This window comes from Rhinolophus hipposideros, assembly GCF_964194185.1.
Source record: "Rhinolophus hipposideros genome assembly, chromosome: 1".
Lineage (NCBI taxonomy): Eukaryota > Metazoa > Chordata > Mammalia > Chiroptera > Rhinolophidae > Rhinolophus > Rhinolophus hipposideros.
The window spans coordinates 12,680,390-12,697,548 of NC_138047.1; the positions used below are offsets into that span (position 1 = coordinate 12,680,390).

Sequence of the window (17,159 nt, forward strand, 5' to 3'; positions counted from 1 at the left end):
TATGAGCGAACTCCTCGAAGAATAAGGAGCACAGAGGCAGTGCTATATAGATGGTAGTCACTATTATTACTTGATAACTCTAGTATACATGCAGATAGTATTAATTTCCCCTAAGTCACATGGTAAATGATATCGCTAGCCTGTAATCTTGATCCTTCCATCTACCTCTTATAGAAATGTATTTGTAGGTTATGTTAATTTCCCACAATTCTTAAAATGTTTTACCTTTTTTTCATGTCTCCTTTCCTGGAGACATGCAATTTATATTTACTCTCCCTTACCAAACTGAAAACCCTTCTCAAAAGCAACATTTATAATAATTTCCGTTTACAAAAATCTTAACCCTAGATGTCCTCAGCTGTTAGGTACTCAGTTTACGTCATGCATGTTCATTTGCATTTGTAAGGAGCTGTTTTATGCTTAAAATTGTTTTTTCCTATTCTAAAGGCCACCAGAGGTCCGCTACTTGAATTCTGCATTTCTGTTCTTTTTTTTGTTGTTAATTAACAGCATCAGAATTGTACACTACTATAGCCCAGTGGGCTGTTCAGTAATTTACCAACTGACTGGCAGGCATTCCCTCTAGTTTATTCTATTTTTTTTCTTTATTATTGGCTGACTAGTTTTGTCGGGGGCTATCAAGAATATGCAAGTTTCATGGTCATATAAAAATGATCTAATTAACATCTTTCCTGTAGTTGAGGCTGAGGATTTAGTTGTATATTCTAAATGTTTGGCACCTTCCACTCTTAGGAAGATCTAAGTATTCAGGGGGAGTTTTTTGTTGCTTGTTTGTTTGTTTTTCTCGTTAAAATATAGGACTCGAGGCGGCAGGCAGGGGTGGGGAGGGTGGGGGTGGAGTGGAGAGGTGTCTCTAAATCCTCTGGGGTAGTCCGGTAAGAAAGAAGGAAAAGGTAAGCAGACCCCATAGCTTCGTGGTTTTGTTCCTCTTTTTTCCCTCAGGATGGTGGTGGCAGCTGATCAGACACAATAGCTGGCAGTCCCCCGCCTGAATAATGATAGAAATGACCCTCAACAGCACCAGCAGGAGTACTGGGAAAGGGAGGAGTGTGCATGGGAGGGGCGAGGATGAGGGTGACAAGGTGACAAACGCCGCCGCCTCCGCGGGCTACTCCACTTCATCCCGGCGAGGACAGGAGCTGGTGAGCCACCTCCGGGGTTCAAGGGGTGGGGTGGGAAGGGGCGACAGAGGGGCGGTGGCATTTCCTACTGGGGGCGGGGCAAAGGGTGGAGGGAAGCCTGAATCAGCAGCCCCTGATTGGCTCGTGTTGTCTCGTCGCGTCTCCCGATTGGGTCATTTGCAGCGGGAGATGTTTAGGAGGCGCGGTGGGGCGGGGCGAGCCGCCCGGGGTCTGCGGCCTGGCCGAGGAATTGCGTGCCGAGTGGCCGCCGGGGTGCTCCGACACCCGGGCAGCTGACCTGCAGTGTGGGGCAGCGAAGCTACCTTGCCTCCATTCCGCCAGCAACACTGAACTCGTTCAGCTGCTCTGAAGATTTAAAAAGGGGGGGGGGGAATTGAATGAATACCGCTTCGCGGCGACCCCCTTCCCCCGACTCGGGAAGCTGTTTTGCTGCGGGGCATGAAAGGACACTCCCTTATCGTGAAGTCCCACTTCGCCTCGCAGCCTTTTTTCCCTCCCGCAGCAAAAAAGGGGCAAAAATTCACCAAGACGTGTTCCCTGCAGCCTGGGGCTCTTGATCCCTCAATTCCACACATCTAGCCGTATAATTGTCCCCTCCCCGTCCCCGACGCCGAGCCCCGAGGCTCTTCCCAGTGGAAAGCCCGGTTCCCGGCCGCTCCCGCTCCCGGGTCGGGAGATCGGAGAAGGCGGGGAAGGTTTTGTGTGTGCCGGGTTTTGGGGGAGGTGCGGGGGGTGAGGGCCCGTAGGTCCTGAGACACCCTGGGAGGAGGGTGGCGACCCCCCCCCCACCCCGCTAATCCCTCTTCTTCGGCGCCTGTCCCCGGGACCGTATTATTCAAGACAGAAAATATTCAGCCCCAGAGCCTCCCCTGGGGAGGGGAGGGGAAGGAGGTGGAGTGGGAGGAGGTGGATCCAGGGAGGAAGAAGCGAGAAATCCGCCCCCGGGAAGCAGCTCGGCGCGGCTGCGGAACGAGGCACTTGTGTCACTTGGCGATCGTGGGCGCCGCAGCGCGGCCCCGGCCCGGCCCGGCGAGGCGAGGGGAGAGTCCGGCGGCCGCCGCCCCGCCCCACGCCCTCCCGCGGCGGCCGAGAGCCCGGGGCCGGCCGGGGCAGGTCGCGGCGGTGCCTGGGAGCGGCTGGCCGGGGGCGGCGGCCTCGGAGCGCGGCGGCGGGCGGGCAGCGCCGGATCGTCGTCCGGCTCGGGCGTGCGGGGCGCGCTGTCCCGGGGCTGGGCAGCCCCGTCCGGACCCCCTGGCTCGCTGCCTCCGGTGCGTGTCCGCTCGCTTTTCCGCCTTAGCCGCCAGGGCGCCGCGCCCGCGGGCGGGTGGAGAGCCGCGCGGGTCGCGGGCTCCCTGCCTTCCCGCCACCTCCCCAGCCGGCGCGGGCGTGGGGCCGGAGGGAGCCCGCGGCGAGCGCCGGGTGGGGGCGAAGGGGCCGCGCCCGCGTGTGCGGACGGCGGCGGGCCGGCGGGAGGAGGGCAGGGCACAAAGGCCGGCGGCGGGCGCGCGGGTCCGGCCCGCGGCCGTGGAGGAGGGGCGCCTCCCGGCCGCTCATGAATATTAACCGAGCTTGCGGCCTAGCGCGTCCCGGCGGGGCCCGGCGCCCGGCCCGCGTCCCGGCTCCCGCTCGCCGCTGCGCCCCGCGGGCGGGAAGGGTGAGCCCCTCGCTTTTTGTCTGTCCTCCCGGACTCCCCACACCTTTTCCAAAGTACAGATTTAGGCCGCCTGGGAGCTCGAGATCACTGACCCGCCTCTGCAAGGGGCGGAGGAAGTCGTGGTAGGTGGGTGGTGGTTTTGCTTTTTCCTATTTTTTTTTTCCCTAGGTGGCCACAGGGAAAAGAAAAGGTAGTGTGTCGAGTGGTAGTTTGGGGAGCAGCAACGAAAGAAAAGTTGCTTAGGCTACTGCTTCGTTTAGGTCGCTCCAGGATCATGCCCGGAGAGGGAGCTGCGCCCGCGTCCCGCCCGGCCCCGCGCCGTCCCCACCCAGCCCCGCCGCGGGCCAAGGAAAACAGCCACCTCCTCGGGGACACCGGCCGGGCGCAGGGGCCAGCAGCGGGCTCCCGGAGCCACCCAGCCGGCGCTGGCTGCGTCCCAGGCTGGCTTTTTGTTTTTATTTGGGGGTTGGGTGGGAAAGGAGCGAGGAAGGTTTTTGAAAAGTATTATCCCACATTGGTCTTGTGGAAAGAAAACTTCCCTTAAGTGTACGTATCTGGGTGATGCGACATAAACACTCCTATTCTGCCCAGAAAATACATTAATTAAATGCACTTGAAAAGGGAATGGTTTTTCTTGAAGGCTGTAAAACAGCCAGGCGTGTTGGACGCCACCGCCGTGCAGTCTGATGTTTCTTCCCTTTTCTCCCAATTTATAGATTCTTTTCGTTTTCTTTTCTCTTCTCTTCTCTCTTCCTTCTCTCTTCTCTTCTCTTTCTTTTGTATGGGAGGCTCATTTCATCTTTCATTCGTGTGGTGTATCAGCATGGACCAAATCATCTTTCCAGGTGTAGGGAACTCGCACTTGGGCTAGACATGTGGCAAGGCTAAGGTCAGCGTCTGGAGAAAGTTCACGCCCTTTAACTTTTCCCTGTTCCAGGAGGGATCTCCTTGGGAGCTGACGCTCGAGCCTTCACTACCTACTCAGATTCCTTTTGGACTGGCGAGGAGGAAGGGGACTGCTTTCTGCAGTGGGCTGCCAAGAAGATCTGTCTTTGTTTTTGAAGTCTCGAGAAATGGACGAAGACGGTGCAGTCAGTTGAAGTCCGAAGACATCATCAGGACATTTTGCAGGAGCTTCAGAAAAACATTCCTTCCCTGGCACAGTATTTGTTTCACCAGCCCTGCCCCTCCTCTGAGCCTGGTGTGGAATTCTTCCCTTTTTACTGTGTGGCGGCATTTCCCCCCCAATGTGGACTCTAAAGGGTTGGTCCCTTCTTTGTAATTTGAAATGAAATGATGGCTACACGTCGGACTGGTCTGCCTGAGGGAGATGGTGACACGCTCACGGCTTGCGGGTCCCCCGCCTGTGAGGTAAGCGCAGAGGCAACATCCCTGGCCCCTTGTGGCCTGTGTGTGTGTGTGTGTGTGTGGGGGGGGGGTTCCTCTCAGTGGGGGTTCACTTGCTGCTTGGCCTAAGAAGAGGCTTTTGGGGACTTTGAGCTGGTTGGTGGGAGCACTTTAGCCCCATCACTGGTAAGATGAAGCCTCGCTCATATTTGCTTCCAGGAATTGCCAGTGATTCTTTTGCAAGAATGTTTTCCTCACTTTGAAATGTCCCCATCTTGGTCACCTCACAGCAGGGAATTCTTCCATTTCAGGTGGCTGGGAATATCAAAGGTCTGTTTTCTTTCAGTTCTCATCCTCTAGTATTTTTGGTGTTAGGCTGGTGAAGGGGTGGCTTTGTGTATTTTTTATGTGCCTATCCAAAGTTTGTTCTCCGAGATGGTGGCAGCTGGTATGCTTGTTGCACCTGGACCTTCGTCTGTCTGACACTGGGTGTCCTAGCTGTTGTTGGTGTGGATTCTGCTTTGGGGAGAAAAACAAGTCTTTTCCTGTGGTGAGGTTAGGCACAGCCTTGGAAAACTACTTTACAGAGTTGTAATTCCAACTCCCTGAAAAATCTCCTGCCTTTACTGGCCTTTTATTTAGGCCCTTTCACTGCTCAGAAGTCCGGTGAACTGCCCTGGTCTGTCAGGTGGCTTGCATTGCGTTCAGACCAGCGTTTTGGAAAGGCGCAGAAGTTTTCATGCCAGGCTTCCTGAAATATTTTGAGCAGGCAGGACAGAAATCATAGAAAATCCATTGATTCGTGACACCCATATGCCCTGTTGCCTTTTATATCTTTTTTCTCCTTTTATTTAGGGAGACTATAATGACTATATTGTGTTTAGTTTGCTATTGGTGGTTTCTGTAATTTGCTTGCTAAATGTGCTGAGTGTTGTCCTTATAAACCGTGTTTTTGAGATGTCTATAGTTTTATTGAAAGATTGAAGGTTACTTTAGAGAGCAATAACATCCCCAAATGAGCCTTCAGTCTCGTTCATTTTGTGCCTTGTGTTAAATTTGAACTTCATGGTTATTGAAACAGGTCTAGTTCTCAGCATGTGAGTTTTGGTATTTTAATAAAAAATGAATCAGAAGTTAAATTTTTGTTTGTAAAGCATGCAGAAAAAATTAACATCATGCAGCATATTTCATACTGGGTTAGAAAGTTTATGCAGAAAATAGGGAGGGAGGTACAGTACAATTTATTAGACAGAACTATAGGTTTGCAGTTAGAATCAGTGTTTTACTTCTTGACACCTGTAAACACCTGCTTGCAGGTAAAAAAATGTGATTAAGTATAACATCATAGTCCTCTGATCTTGGTAAACCATAATCACTCCTTTTGGAAGGCCTACCTACAACTTGGTGATTGCTTAATGTGTATTGTAGTTACATAATAATATGTACTGTGGTCCTAAAGCCTTATTTGTTATTGTCTTGTGAATACTTTAATTAGCATTCCATTTGCATTGTATTTGCAAGAACTAATGTTATTTGGGAGAAAAAAAAATTTTATTTATTTTTTGGTCATTTAAGGGATGTCCTGAAACCAAGAATTTGTAATAGACACATCTTGTCCTTGGCTTATGAGGCAGTGTTTCCAGTTGCAAACTTGGCTTTTATTAACAATGACAGTTATGTATTTTTTAAAGGGCTGTGAAATTTGTTTTCATTTGGACCTTATTGCTGGCATAGTCACATTATTTCTAGCTTGGAAACCAAGAAAACACTGCATTGTATGTATTTTGCTCTTTGCATACATACTTGAGTTTGTATTAAACTATGATATTGTTTGTTTTTTTGTGAATAATAGGTAGTTTTTTTGGATTCTGTTTCTTGGAAATAGAACTAAAGAGGCTCTATGCTGTCAGACAGCAAACACTTCAAAGTCTCAGGGTGAGGCGTGAGCGCGACCTGTGTAATTACCGTCTCTGTTTAGTTATTGATGCTTCTGATGTACATTAAATCTTGTGGCTATTTATTAGTAATAAGAAGAGAGTTGCCACAGGAATACTTTAGGTATGGTATCGACTTTGAGTTGATAGACATTTAAGTCCTTGAACACTGCACTTAATTTTTGTGCTTAATTTATTAGAAGTATTACATTCTAGAGTAGTACTGTCATTCTTTAAAAAATATAAAACCCAATAACTGTGTTTCTAAATGTGTGTTTGAATAACAAATTGGTGTTTTTACCCCACCAAGAGATAAGCATGTATGTCTTAATGTTAATGCTGTTAATCAACCAAAAAACTTAACTGTTGGACAGAAGAAATCCATGTAGTGAGTTACTAAGAGTCTGTTTCATGCCTTATCTAATTAGCTAACTCCACCTTCCGTGAATAAGGCCTATTGCTTTGTTGAAAAACAATCAGAAATTTCTTGTTCATCCTAAGAATTAGAGTCTAATTGTTTTGATATGTGAATAAATATAAGTACTCCCCACCCCCCAAGAATATTGGAAAGTTAAAAAAACAGTAAGAATCCTCTTCAAATAAAGAATTGTGACAATTCAGTAGAATAGATCCTGGCATACTGTAAGGATGGCACATTGTGTTCACACAAAATTAGATACTTTGCACATTGAAAGACGTATTTTTCAACATTGGTTTCACTTATTCTGAGCCAGATAACTGTTCTTTTTTGGGGTGTGTGTGTGTGTGTGTGTGTGTGTGTGTGCAGTCTGATCTGAGAAATATTCTGAGACCTAGCCTAGTAACTGCCCACGAAATCACTTTGTATAGAATCCTCTGACATTCTCTCCCTCCTTTCTTACCAGGTAGTATTCATCCTTTGAGGTTTAACTTGCTTTTGATTTTTTTTTTTTTTTAGCCAAAGGTGAAAAAAATGTTCCTCAGCTTTGTAGACCACATTATTTTTCCCCTTTCTAACATTTAGTTCACTTTATCTGTAGCCCATAGTGTCGTCCAAGTGTTTAGCATTTTCACCGTCTACTATTAAAACAAACTTATGTACTAATGGTAATAAACTTATTTTATCTTTTGCTTTTTCACCTAGGCTAAGATTATTCTATATGACTAGAATGTGTTATAGCTAATGGAAAATATTAATTGGTTGATTTTGGAACAGTGTAAATAATAAAATAAGGCATGCTTCTGTGTATGAATTCACATGATGATGCATACTTTTGCTCTTCTTTCTTGAATACACACTATTTTGCTTTTATCCCAGAGCCCTTGTTCTTTCTCAGGCTCTCTCTCTCCTTTTATATCTTTCCCTCTTACTCTTTTTTTGCCCCTTAGGGTTCTTCTTGCCCTGCTGCCCCTTTCATGTTCGTTTTAACTAAAGCCAGGACCTCCCATCCCTCTATTCTCTTTTCTCACTCCCTGGGTTTTATTTTACACTTCCCCATGGCTTTAATCTATATGCCTGTGGTTCCAAATTTATAACTCTATCTCAGATTTTATGGGATTGTCTCTTTACCAGTTTTTTTGGATAGCCCACAGGCATTTCAAATTCTACAGATTCTCTTCCTACCACCCACCTTCCCTCCTTCCTGTCTTCCTTTTTTCAGTGAGTAGCACCACTATCTCCTTATTTGTCCTGGTCAAAAACTAGGTTATCGTCCCTGACTCATCTCTCTCCTTCCTCCCGTCCAAAGTCCTATTGAGTCTACATTCCAAATCCCACTGCCACTACCTGAGTTCAGGTCAGCTACCTCTCAGTGACGAACCCCTGGCTAGGCTTTCTGACTAGTTTTCCAGACGCCTGGCCTTGTCCCCTTCCTGCACTCTTTCCATGGCGGTCAGACTGCTCCTCTCCTCCAGTAGAAAGCTGATCGCTGCATTTCCCCCTCGTAAACAAATTTCTGGTTCCCCCATTGCCTGTGAAATAAAGAAGTCTTAAAGGACAGTGATAGTCTGGCCAGCCCAACTCCTGCTCATCTGTTTCCTCTTTCTGGGCATCCTACACTGAACTTCTTTCAGTTCCCCGGGGCATCACAGTGCCTCTTCACTTCAGGTCCTTATAAATGGTCCTTACAAATGTGGTCTTCCTCCACCCTCCCTTCAGTCTCCCCTCCTCCACTTCCACCCTTCCACAGCTAATTTTCACTCGTCATTCTGGTCTTTTCTTCAACATTGCTTCCCCAGGAAAGCTTTTCCTGATCCTCCAAGCCTGGTTGGTTCTCTAGTGCATTATTCCAAAACACCACGTACCTTATTGGGAATAGTACTTAAAAGTTTATTTGTCTGTATTTCCCTGGATTGGGAACAGGGACCGTGTTTGTTTCTTCAGTGTGTGGCACATAGTAGGTACTCAATAAATATTTGTTGAATGAATGAATGGATATGCAGGAAAGACCTTAATTTTTATTAAATGTTCACTTAGTTTCCTGTACACTATACTCTTTTGATTACCCTCCTACCTCATTGTCCCCTCCTCTCAGCCTCTGAAGTTTTCTCAACTTCCTGACCTGCTAACTCTTCATATACCTCAGGGCTCAGTTTGACCCTCTTTTTCGCTTGCTGTACTCAGTTCATGGTCTTAAATATCAAGTACAAACTGATGATTCATATGTGTACATATATACACATGTATGTGTGTATATATCTCCACCGTGACCTATCCCTTGAATTCTGATTCTAATATCCAACCAAGCTGACCACTCGGACTCCACTTGGATGTTAAGTAGGCATATCCAAAACCAAATTCCTGATTGTCTACATCCACTCCCCCAGCTCACCTTCCCAGTTGGCTCCTTCCGCAGTCGTCCTCATCTTAAGCAGTGAGGCCAGGCGTCTTCCAGGCCAGGCATCTCGGAGTGATCTTTGATCTCTCTCTCTTTTTTTTCTTAGGCATAACATGCAAATCTGGTTGATGCAAATCTCTCTCAGCTTCAGTCCCTGCCAGCCTAGACTCTGTTCTCCACCCCATAATCAGAGTGGACCTTTCATAAAACAGACCGTGTCACTCCTTTGCTCAAATTCCTCTAATGGCTTCTCATTTCCCTGTGGATGAAAGCCGGCGTTCTGACCGGGCCCTGGGAAGCCCTGTGCAGTCTCCCCTGCCCCCTCCCTGATCTCACCTCCTGTTACTCTCACCCTCCTCTTTCTGAACTGGCCACTCTGGACTCTTGCCCTTGTGCATACACACCGCGCCTGGCATTGCCTAGAGCCTTCCCACTTGCTTACTGTACTCTCTCCTTGGACACCCCCGCCCCCCACCCCCAGGTGTCTTCACAGCCCCATTCCTTGTCTGCTTCAGGTTTTGCTTGGAGTTCACCTGTTGAGTGAAGCCTTTTCTGACCATTCTGTTCATCGAACACCTTTCCCCTGCTCCTAAGACAAGACCTGCCATCTTTCCTTGTTTTTTTTCCCTCCCTGTCACATAATCTCCATCTGACATGTTTGTTCTCATTTTGCTTATTTATTTGGGCAGATAATATATCTAGAATGTAAGTGTTAAGTGCAGTTTTGTTCACATTGTATTTCTTGTGCTTAGAAGAGTACTTAACAAGTTGTAGGCCCTCAGATATTTTTTTTCCCCAATGAATGAATGAAGACTAAGAAACATTCCAAAATGTTATTGAGCTTGCATCTAAGTATGGAATATATGAATACTTAATTTAGATTATATAAAAATGTATAGAGTATGCAGAATACGTATGTTCTTCCTTAATCCTCTGTTTCCATTAGGACTGCTGCTAACGTTTTTGGTGCCTTTTTTCTTTGTATCTTTTTTACCTTTGGGAAGCTGGTAACCAAGTAACAGTTACCTAGGCAGTGTAGTACAAGTGTATGAAATACTTTGTACTAAGAGGTGAAATAATGGTAATTAACAGACTAGTGGGTGGGGAATTGGACTGGTGGAGAAACTCTGGAGAGTATCTGTATTGATAATGTTTCTTTTTTTTTCTTTCTTAAAAAGAATGGCTGGTACATGAATGTCCTATGTTACATTTTTTAATTTTATAAATATAAACATTGTATTCTAAGCTAAAAAATGATCATAATATTGACTATGACAAACTATTAATGGTTGTTAATTCTGGATGATGAGATTTTTAATGATTAAATTATGTTTGCATTTTTCTTTTTTTTTGTTTAATTCCAAAACTACAATAAAAAGACACCATTTACAGATTTTTAAAAATAGGTAGTTTTTCTTTTTTTTACCATTCTAGTGAAAATCTGGTTTCTAGAAAAGCTACGCTTCTTAAAATAATGCTTAAACACTTTTGAAAAGGATGCACACTACTAAAAACAATACTTAAACATTTTCTTAAAAGCATATGTTTTCTTCAGTGGAGGCCTGGGATTTATTCTGGGTTAGTTGGAGTACAATATAATATAACACTGCCATTTAATTTTTCTTTCACTATCGTTTCATTGTAAATGCACCTGAATCTTTCAGAATACCATTGCATATCAGAAGCTTTGTGCTGAAAGTTAGGATTAAAGGTAAAGCCTGTTGGAATTAAGAACAGCAGTGCCAGCAGCGGGTATGGTTAAGTGGCATTTCAGCAGAAGTCTGGATTTGAACGTACGGAGTGGGACCTATGATTAGATAAGGGCCTTTAACAAAATGACTAGACAGGTCTAAAGAAAAATTCTCTATACATTGTCGGTATTCCTTAGCATTCATTTCTTCCAATTTAAACATGTAATAAAATCCTTGTTCCTTGGTTACATAATCTCTGACACTTTCTTCATTTCTTTAGTTATGACCAGGTCAAATAATCTGGTACAGAAGTGCGATTCAGTTTCTTTTGTTCTTCGCTTTGTGAAGGGACCTGTCGTCTTATTATGTTTAACAATATGCTGCCTTAAGGATGGGTGCTGCTAATGTTGATAAAGACGCACAGATGCTGTTATTGAAAGCAGCTATTTTCTGTTACAGAAAGACCATATGGTAGGCACTTGTTTTCCTTTCTAGTCGTTGTGATTAGATCAGTAAAACGAACGGTTATAGAACTTAAAGATTGTCCCAGTATTTATCTAATTTTAATTGACCGTAAGGAGTTAAACATGGTAAAATATTATGAGCTGTGTATATATTCTGAGCTTTGTATAAATAGAAGTAGGAAGACATCTTCGCTCAAAAGCCCAATTTTGGATCGCTTCCACCAAAATAGTTTTTTAGTTTAAGTTGTCATATTCTTTTTAAAAACCTGGTATTATGCGAATAGTTTATTTCACAATAAAATCTGGAAGATGACCTTTTGTACCTCTAAGATAATCTGAAAGACAAATGGATCTACTGTTACTATAGGTTGGCGAAACTGAATGTGATGGAAATTGTGTTTTTTGTAAGTCCTCTTTTTTCTAGTTATCTATTAATATGCAAGAAATTCCACTGTGTAGATTTGTGAATAAGAGAATAGATTTAAAACACAAATTTAATATTTTTGAGTATTCATCTATCATGAGGAAAGTTTTTAGACAGACCAGAACAAATTATTTATTACTATTTTAAAAAACGGCCAGTTGAAGAGTTTATTTACTTTTCCTTAGTCAGACTAGCTGCTGTTGAGTTTTCTTTTTGATATTGGGCATGTTTTTGATTTAGAATTGGTTACTTATTGCCTTTTCCCCTTGTTGACTATCTGTTCTGAAGAGACATCTGGCAGAGTTATGAGTAATGATACATGCGCAGGGCTGCTCGTGATCCCACACCTTCTTTTTCCTTGTAATCTAATGAAGACACAGTCTGTTGACTTCTACTCTTTTGTTCACTGCACTCATCTTGACAGGACTTATATTATTAAAAACATTTTGACTTTCTCCGTATAGTGTGGAGAGTATCCTTAAATGTCAGTGGATAGAATGATTACATTTCTTCTGGGTATGTCTTAGCTACTATCATCTTGGGGGATAATAGGCATCATTTTTTTTAACCTTGAGATACCTAGACATCTTTAATCCCTGTTATTTTCCTAATAAATAAATGTTCTGTGTTTAAAAGAACTTAGCTTGATCAATGAGACCTTCTTTCTCCTCTGGCTTCTGGAAACATATTTCCTACCCAGTGTAAGTGGCACCAAGTTTAAATCAGATCTTTATTATAATGCTTTTAGGAAACTGTTTTCATTTACCTTTTTTTTTTTTTTCCATTTTCTATGTTATAGACACCCTTCTGTACCCATAAGAGGGATGGAAATCTATCATCTATCTATCTATCTATCATCTATCATCTATCTATCTAGTTATATCTATCATCTGTCTTTACAAAATTGATAATATATATCAATGACATATATCTCTCTATATTTTTATATTATCAGTTTTGTAAATGAAGGAAAGAAGAAACTCATACAACACTGTACAAAGATATTTTCAAGGCTTGTAGTGTGGAAAAGGTTAATTTTGTATGGCTGTGAAGGGTAGAACTAGGATCAGTGGATGGATAGCTGGGCCAGTGTGTTCTTTGCAGAGGTAAGATGCCCATCAGTGAGGGGATTACAGAGTGGATTCCTGCTTTGGTAGGACTGTAAATTAGGTAAGTCTGGATGATCTTTAGAATCACTTGGACAACTTTTAAAACTACAGATTCTTGTCCCCATAATTAAACTAATGAATCAGAACATAATCCCTGGGAGTGAAGCCCCAAAACCTTAACTTTAAAAAGGTCTCCTGGTGGTCTTCCAAGTTTGAGAACAGGACTAAATGACACTCACAGCTTTCTATCAAAGTCTACATTCTTATAGTGCCCCAATTTTGGAATTATTCTGACTAAATTGAAATCAGTGTAAAGAAAACAGGCAAAGATATGCAGAGAAAATGTAAATGACCATGAGCCAGTGAAAATTTCAAAAGTAAAATTATTTCCCTCTATTTGTAATTAAACATATTTCTGCGTATCATTAGTTTTCCAAAATCATGTTCTTTTCAAATAAAATAAATTTTATGTCAAAAGAGCACTTTAAAATTCAACAGGGTGTTGTATTTTTGTAGGTATGTTATACTTCAATCAAAAGTTCATTTTAAAATGAGAGAACTCTGACTTTGGTTATATTGAAGCTATTGTTGCTTTTTAGATGTATTATAAAAGTAATTTGTTTAATGTCATTTTCTTTACACAAGTCACTTAGAATAATTTACTTTGTGTATCTTGTAATTAGTTGTTCATATTAACGATCAAGACTAGGAAAAGTTACAGTGGAAGGAAAAATATATGTTACTCTTTACCTAAATATACATTGTGGAGGGTTTTAGAAATCATTCTAACAAATAATAAACTAATCATTAACGGAAGAATTCTCTGCACAGCCTTATGCTGTTAACATCAGCAGCTATTCTGTCTGTCAATCGAATCAGCCTTGTCTTTCAGTCTGATTGATTATGAGATGCATTGGTTAATACAATGCAAATACCATATAAACTAATTGCAGAGTCCAGTTGCCAATTCTGCAATAGACACAGGATTTCTTGACGTCAGTGAGAGTGATGTTGGAGAAGGAGCAAAGCCACTAACAAAGAGGATCTGACAGAGTGAGACCGGTGAACAAATGAAGAAAGTATAATTAAGGTTGATAGGCATCTCAAAAGAGAATGGTTTGAATCCGGAGGATTAAGAGTAGCTTTTGAGAAAACTGATGTCCTTGAATGTGATTCCATATATGGGGATGTATTTCTCTTCTTCTAAGAAGTGATGTTTGGTTTGGGCTCTGTTATATAGTGCCACTAAGAGTTAATAGAAAATGCTAGCTTTTTTAGTTGACTTTGAAATAAAGCCGTTTGTTTAAACAGAGGTCCAGGGGTGGCTTCATGAAAGGTACCTACTCTTGATATAGTTTTTAGCTGCCCAAATATTTCAGACTTCTGAATATTTTAGATACCTCCATTTATTTTTCTTTATAAATCCCTTTATTGAGGTGTGATTGACACGTAAAGAGCTGTACATATTTAATGTACACAACTCTGAGTTTGGGCATAAGTGTGTACCCATGATACAGACCTCACTATTGAGGCCATAAACATCTGTCACTTTCCAAAGTTTGCTCCCACCCCCTTTGTTGTATCGTTATTATTTTTTGTGGTAAGAACACTTAACATAAGATCTACCCCCTTAGCAAATTTTAAGTATACAATATGGTTAGCTATAGGCACTATTGTGTAGTAAATCTCCAGAACTTACTGACTTTAGATACCTGAAGCTTAGTGCTCTTTGACCATCACCTCTCCAATTCCTTCACTTCTTAGCTCCTGGCAATATACTCTCTGCTTCTATGAGCTTGACTATTTTAAATTACACATACACGTGAGAACATACAGTACTTTGTCTTTCTGTATTTGACTTATTTCACTTAGTACAATGTCCTCCTGGTCCATCCATGTTGTTGCACATGGCAGGATTTCTTTCTTTTTTAAGGCTGAATAATATTCTCATCAACGTGCTGATTTCCATTCCTTTATATAAGTACCTAGAAGTAGGATTGCTGGATCATATGATAGTTTTAGTTTTAATTTTTGAGGAACCTCCATGTAATGGCTGTACCAATTTACATTCCCACCACTAGTGTGCCCAAGCTTCCCTTTTTTCCACGTCTTCACTAGCACTTGTTATCTTTTGATTTTTTACCGTAGCCATTCTAAGAGGTTGATGTGGTATCTTTGGTTTGCATTTCCCTGATGTTTAGCGAGGTTGAGCACTTTTTCTCATGCCATTGGCCATCTGTATGTCTTCTTTGTATAAATCAGGTTATTAATATATATTTTTTAGCTGCCTTAATTTCTGATACTCACAAGTCTTTGCTGCCTAACAGCACCAATAATGCCTTAACCAAATACGCAGCTGATGAAAAATCATACTAGTAGGAACAGTTACAGTTACACTCGAGAGACAGTGAGAGAGACTAGGTCACACTGGTCTTTCTTGGGGTGCTGTGAGCCAAACAAGAGTCCTTAGCTGAGGATATTGACAGAACCTCCCAGTTCACGGCCACTAGAACTGCATCTGCTCTAGACAAGGGGTAATGCAAGTTCTGTCAGTTTAGGAGAAGAACTTGGAAAGATCATTTTTCCCTGTTTAATCCTGGGCTACTGCTACTACTCTTGGCTGTATTTTTATTTGACCACCATCATCTGTGTATCTAACTTTTACTTTCAAACATGTTACTGGAACATTGTGTTTGGATCAAGTGGAATATCTAGGAAAAAGGTAGGCAGATATTTAAAGCACTTATGTATTCAGGAAACATAAGGATATCCCCAAAACATGTGGAATAGGAAGTAAATACTACCATGTTTCCCCAAAAATAAGACCTAGCCGGACCATCAGTTCTAATGTGTCTTTTGGAGCAAAAATTAATATAAGACTTGGTTTTATTTTAATATAAGACTGGGTCTTATATCATATAGTATAATATAATATATAACATAATACCAGATCTTATATTAATTTTTGCTCCAAAAGACGCATTAGCATTAGAGCTGATGGTCCGGCTAGGTCTTATTTTCGGGGAAACACAGTACTTGATTTTTTTCAAACTAGGGTGAAATGTTTGGCATATTTTCGACAGGAAAAAAAAAGTATGTCTTGTTTAGTTGGCTTTGATTGACAGACCAGATAGGGATCTTACGGTCGTCTCCGAAAAGGATTTTGAAATCCTTTAGAAATCAGTTTGTGTGATTCACTAAGAGGGAAAAGATAAAATGCCCATATCAAGAATAAAAAAGGAGGGCATCATGCAGAGCCTACAGACATTGAAGAGGACATTGTGCACAACTTGACGCCCGTGAATGTGACACCTGAGGTGAAATGGGAAAACGCTGTGTAAGGATTCTCAGGCCAGCTAGGTGTGTGAGTGTGGAGGGTTTCCCGCACCGTGCCGTTCTCCTGCACCAGCTCGGTGTCCTGCAGCGCAGCTCAGTTCTGACACTACCTGCGGAGCGCCAGAACATCGCAGCTCTAGGTCCCACGGGTTCAGGGCCCTGTCCGCCGTCCTGTAAGACTGCCCAGCCCATTAAGAAGCTGTGGTACGTTTATACAATGGAGTATTACGCAGCCATAAAGAAGAAAGAAATCTTATCATTTGCAGCAACATGGATGGATCTAGAGAACATTATGTTAAGTGAAATAAGTCAGAAAGAGAAAGACAAGTACCATATGATCTCACTTATATATGGAATCTAAAGAAAAGACTATGTGAATGAACTAATCAGAGACAGTTTTGGGGACGCAGAGAAAAAACCGAGAGTGGTTAGATGGGTGTGTGGGAGGGGGTTGGGGATAAGGGGAAAGTTGAAGGGATTTGGAAGCAGCTGGTAACCACAAGATGGCCTCAGGGTTTTTTTGAAAATTAATTTGGGGAAGGTATTCTATAATGTTGTAAAGATTTTGTTGGATATCCGATGGACATGCGTCCTATTTGGGAGACCACCTCAGGGATACTGTGGATACCTGATCATGGCATTGTACACCAGAAGCTAAACATTAATGAATGCCAACTATAATTTTATATATATAATGTGATGGTTCAGTGTGAGGTCGGAGGGATAGTGGATGGGGGGAGGGGGGTTCACAGTATGAGGGATATAAATGATGAACGTCTAAGTATTACCTTGTTTTGTACACCTGAAACTAATAAATAAATAAATAAATTAAAAAAAAAAAAAAAGAATACCCATGGGAAAAAAAAAAAAAAAAAGACTGCCCAGCCCCACTTCAGCTGCAGCCCACAGGTCCTGACAGTCACCTGTGCTTCTCATCTGCTGGCTCTCGAGCGGAAGTTCCAGCACCCGCTCCTTGGGTTTGATCACTTTGCTAAAATGGCTCACAGTACTCAGGAGAAACATACCTCTTACCAGATCACTGATTTATTATAAAAGGATATAGCTCAGGAACCAGGTGGGAGAGATGCCTGAGTCAAGGTCTGCAGAAAAGCACGGAGCTCCCAGGCCCTCTCCAGGGGCACCAGTCTTCCCCACGAAATCTCTGTGTTTTCGTCAATCCAGGAGCTCTCTGAACCTCACCCTTTTGGGTTTTTATGCAGG

General features: G+C 42.7%; 1 protein-coding gene across 4 annotated transcripts in view; it reads left to right on the plus strand.

Moving 5' to 3' along the window:
- Positions 1–1,126: 1,126 nt before the first annotated feature.
- Positions 1,127–17,159, plus strand: part of ARHGAP21 (Rho GTPase activating protein 21) — a gene marked incomplete at its 5' end in the record, with an annotated part of 117,656 nt that continues 101,623 nt past the window's right edge. For 2 of the 4 annotated variants that reach the window (XM_081059559.1, XM_081059560.1), the window contains 2 exons: positions 2,747–2,943; positions 3,755–4,188. In XM_081059559.1, the coding sequence (XP_080915685.1) occupies positions 4,111–4,188 (78 nt within the window). Of the gene's footprint in view, positions 1,164–2,134; positions 2,432–2,746; positions 2,944–3,754; positions 4,189–17,159 lie in introns of those variants that run through there. The other 2 variants (XM_081059555.1, XM_081059556.1) reach the window with 2 other exon arrangements.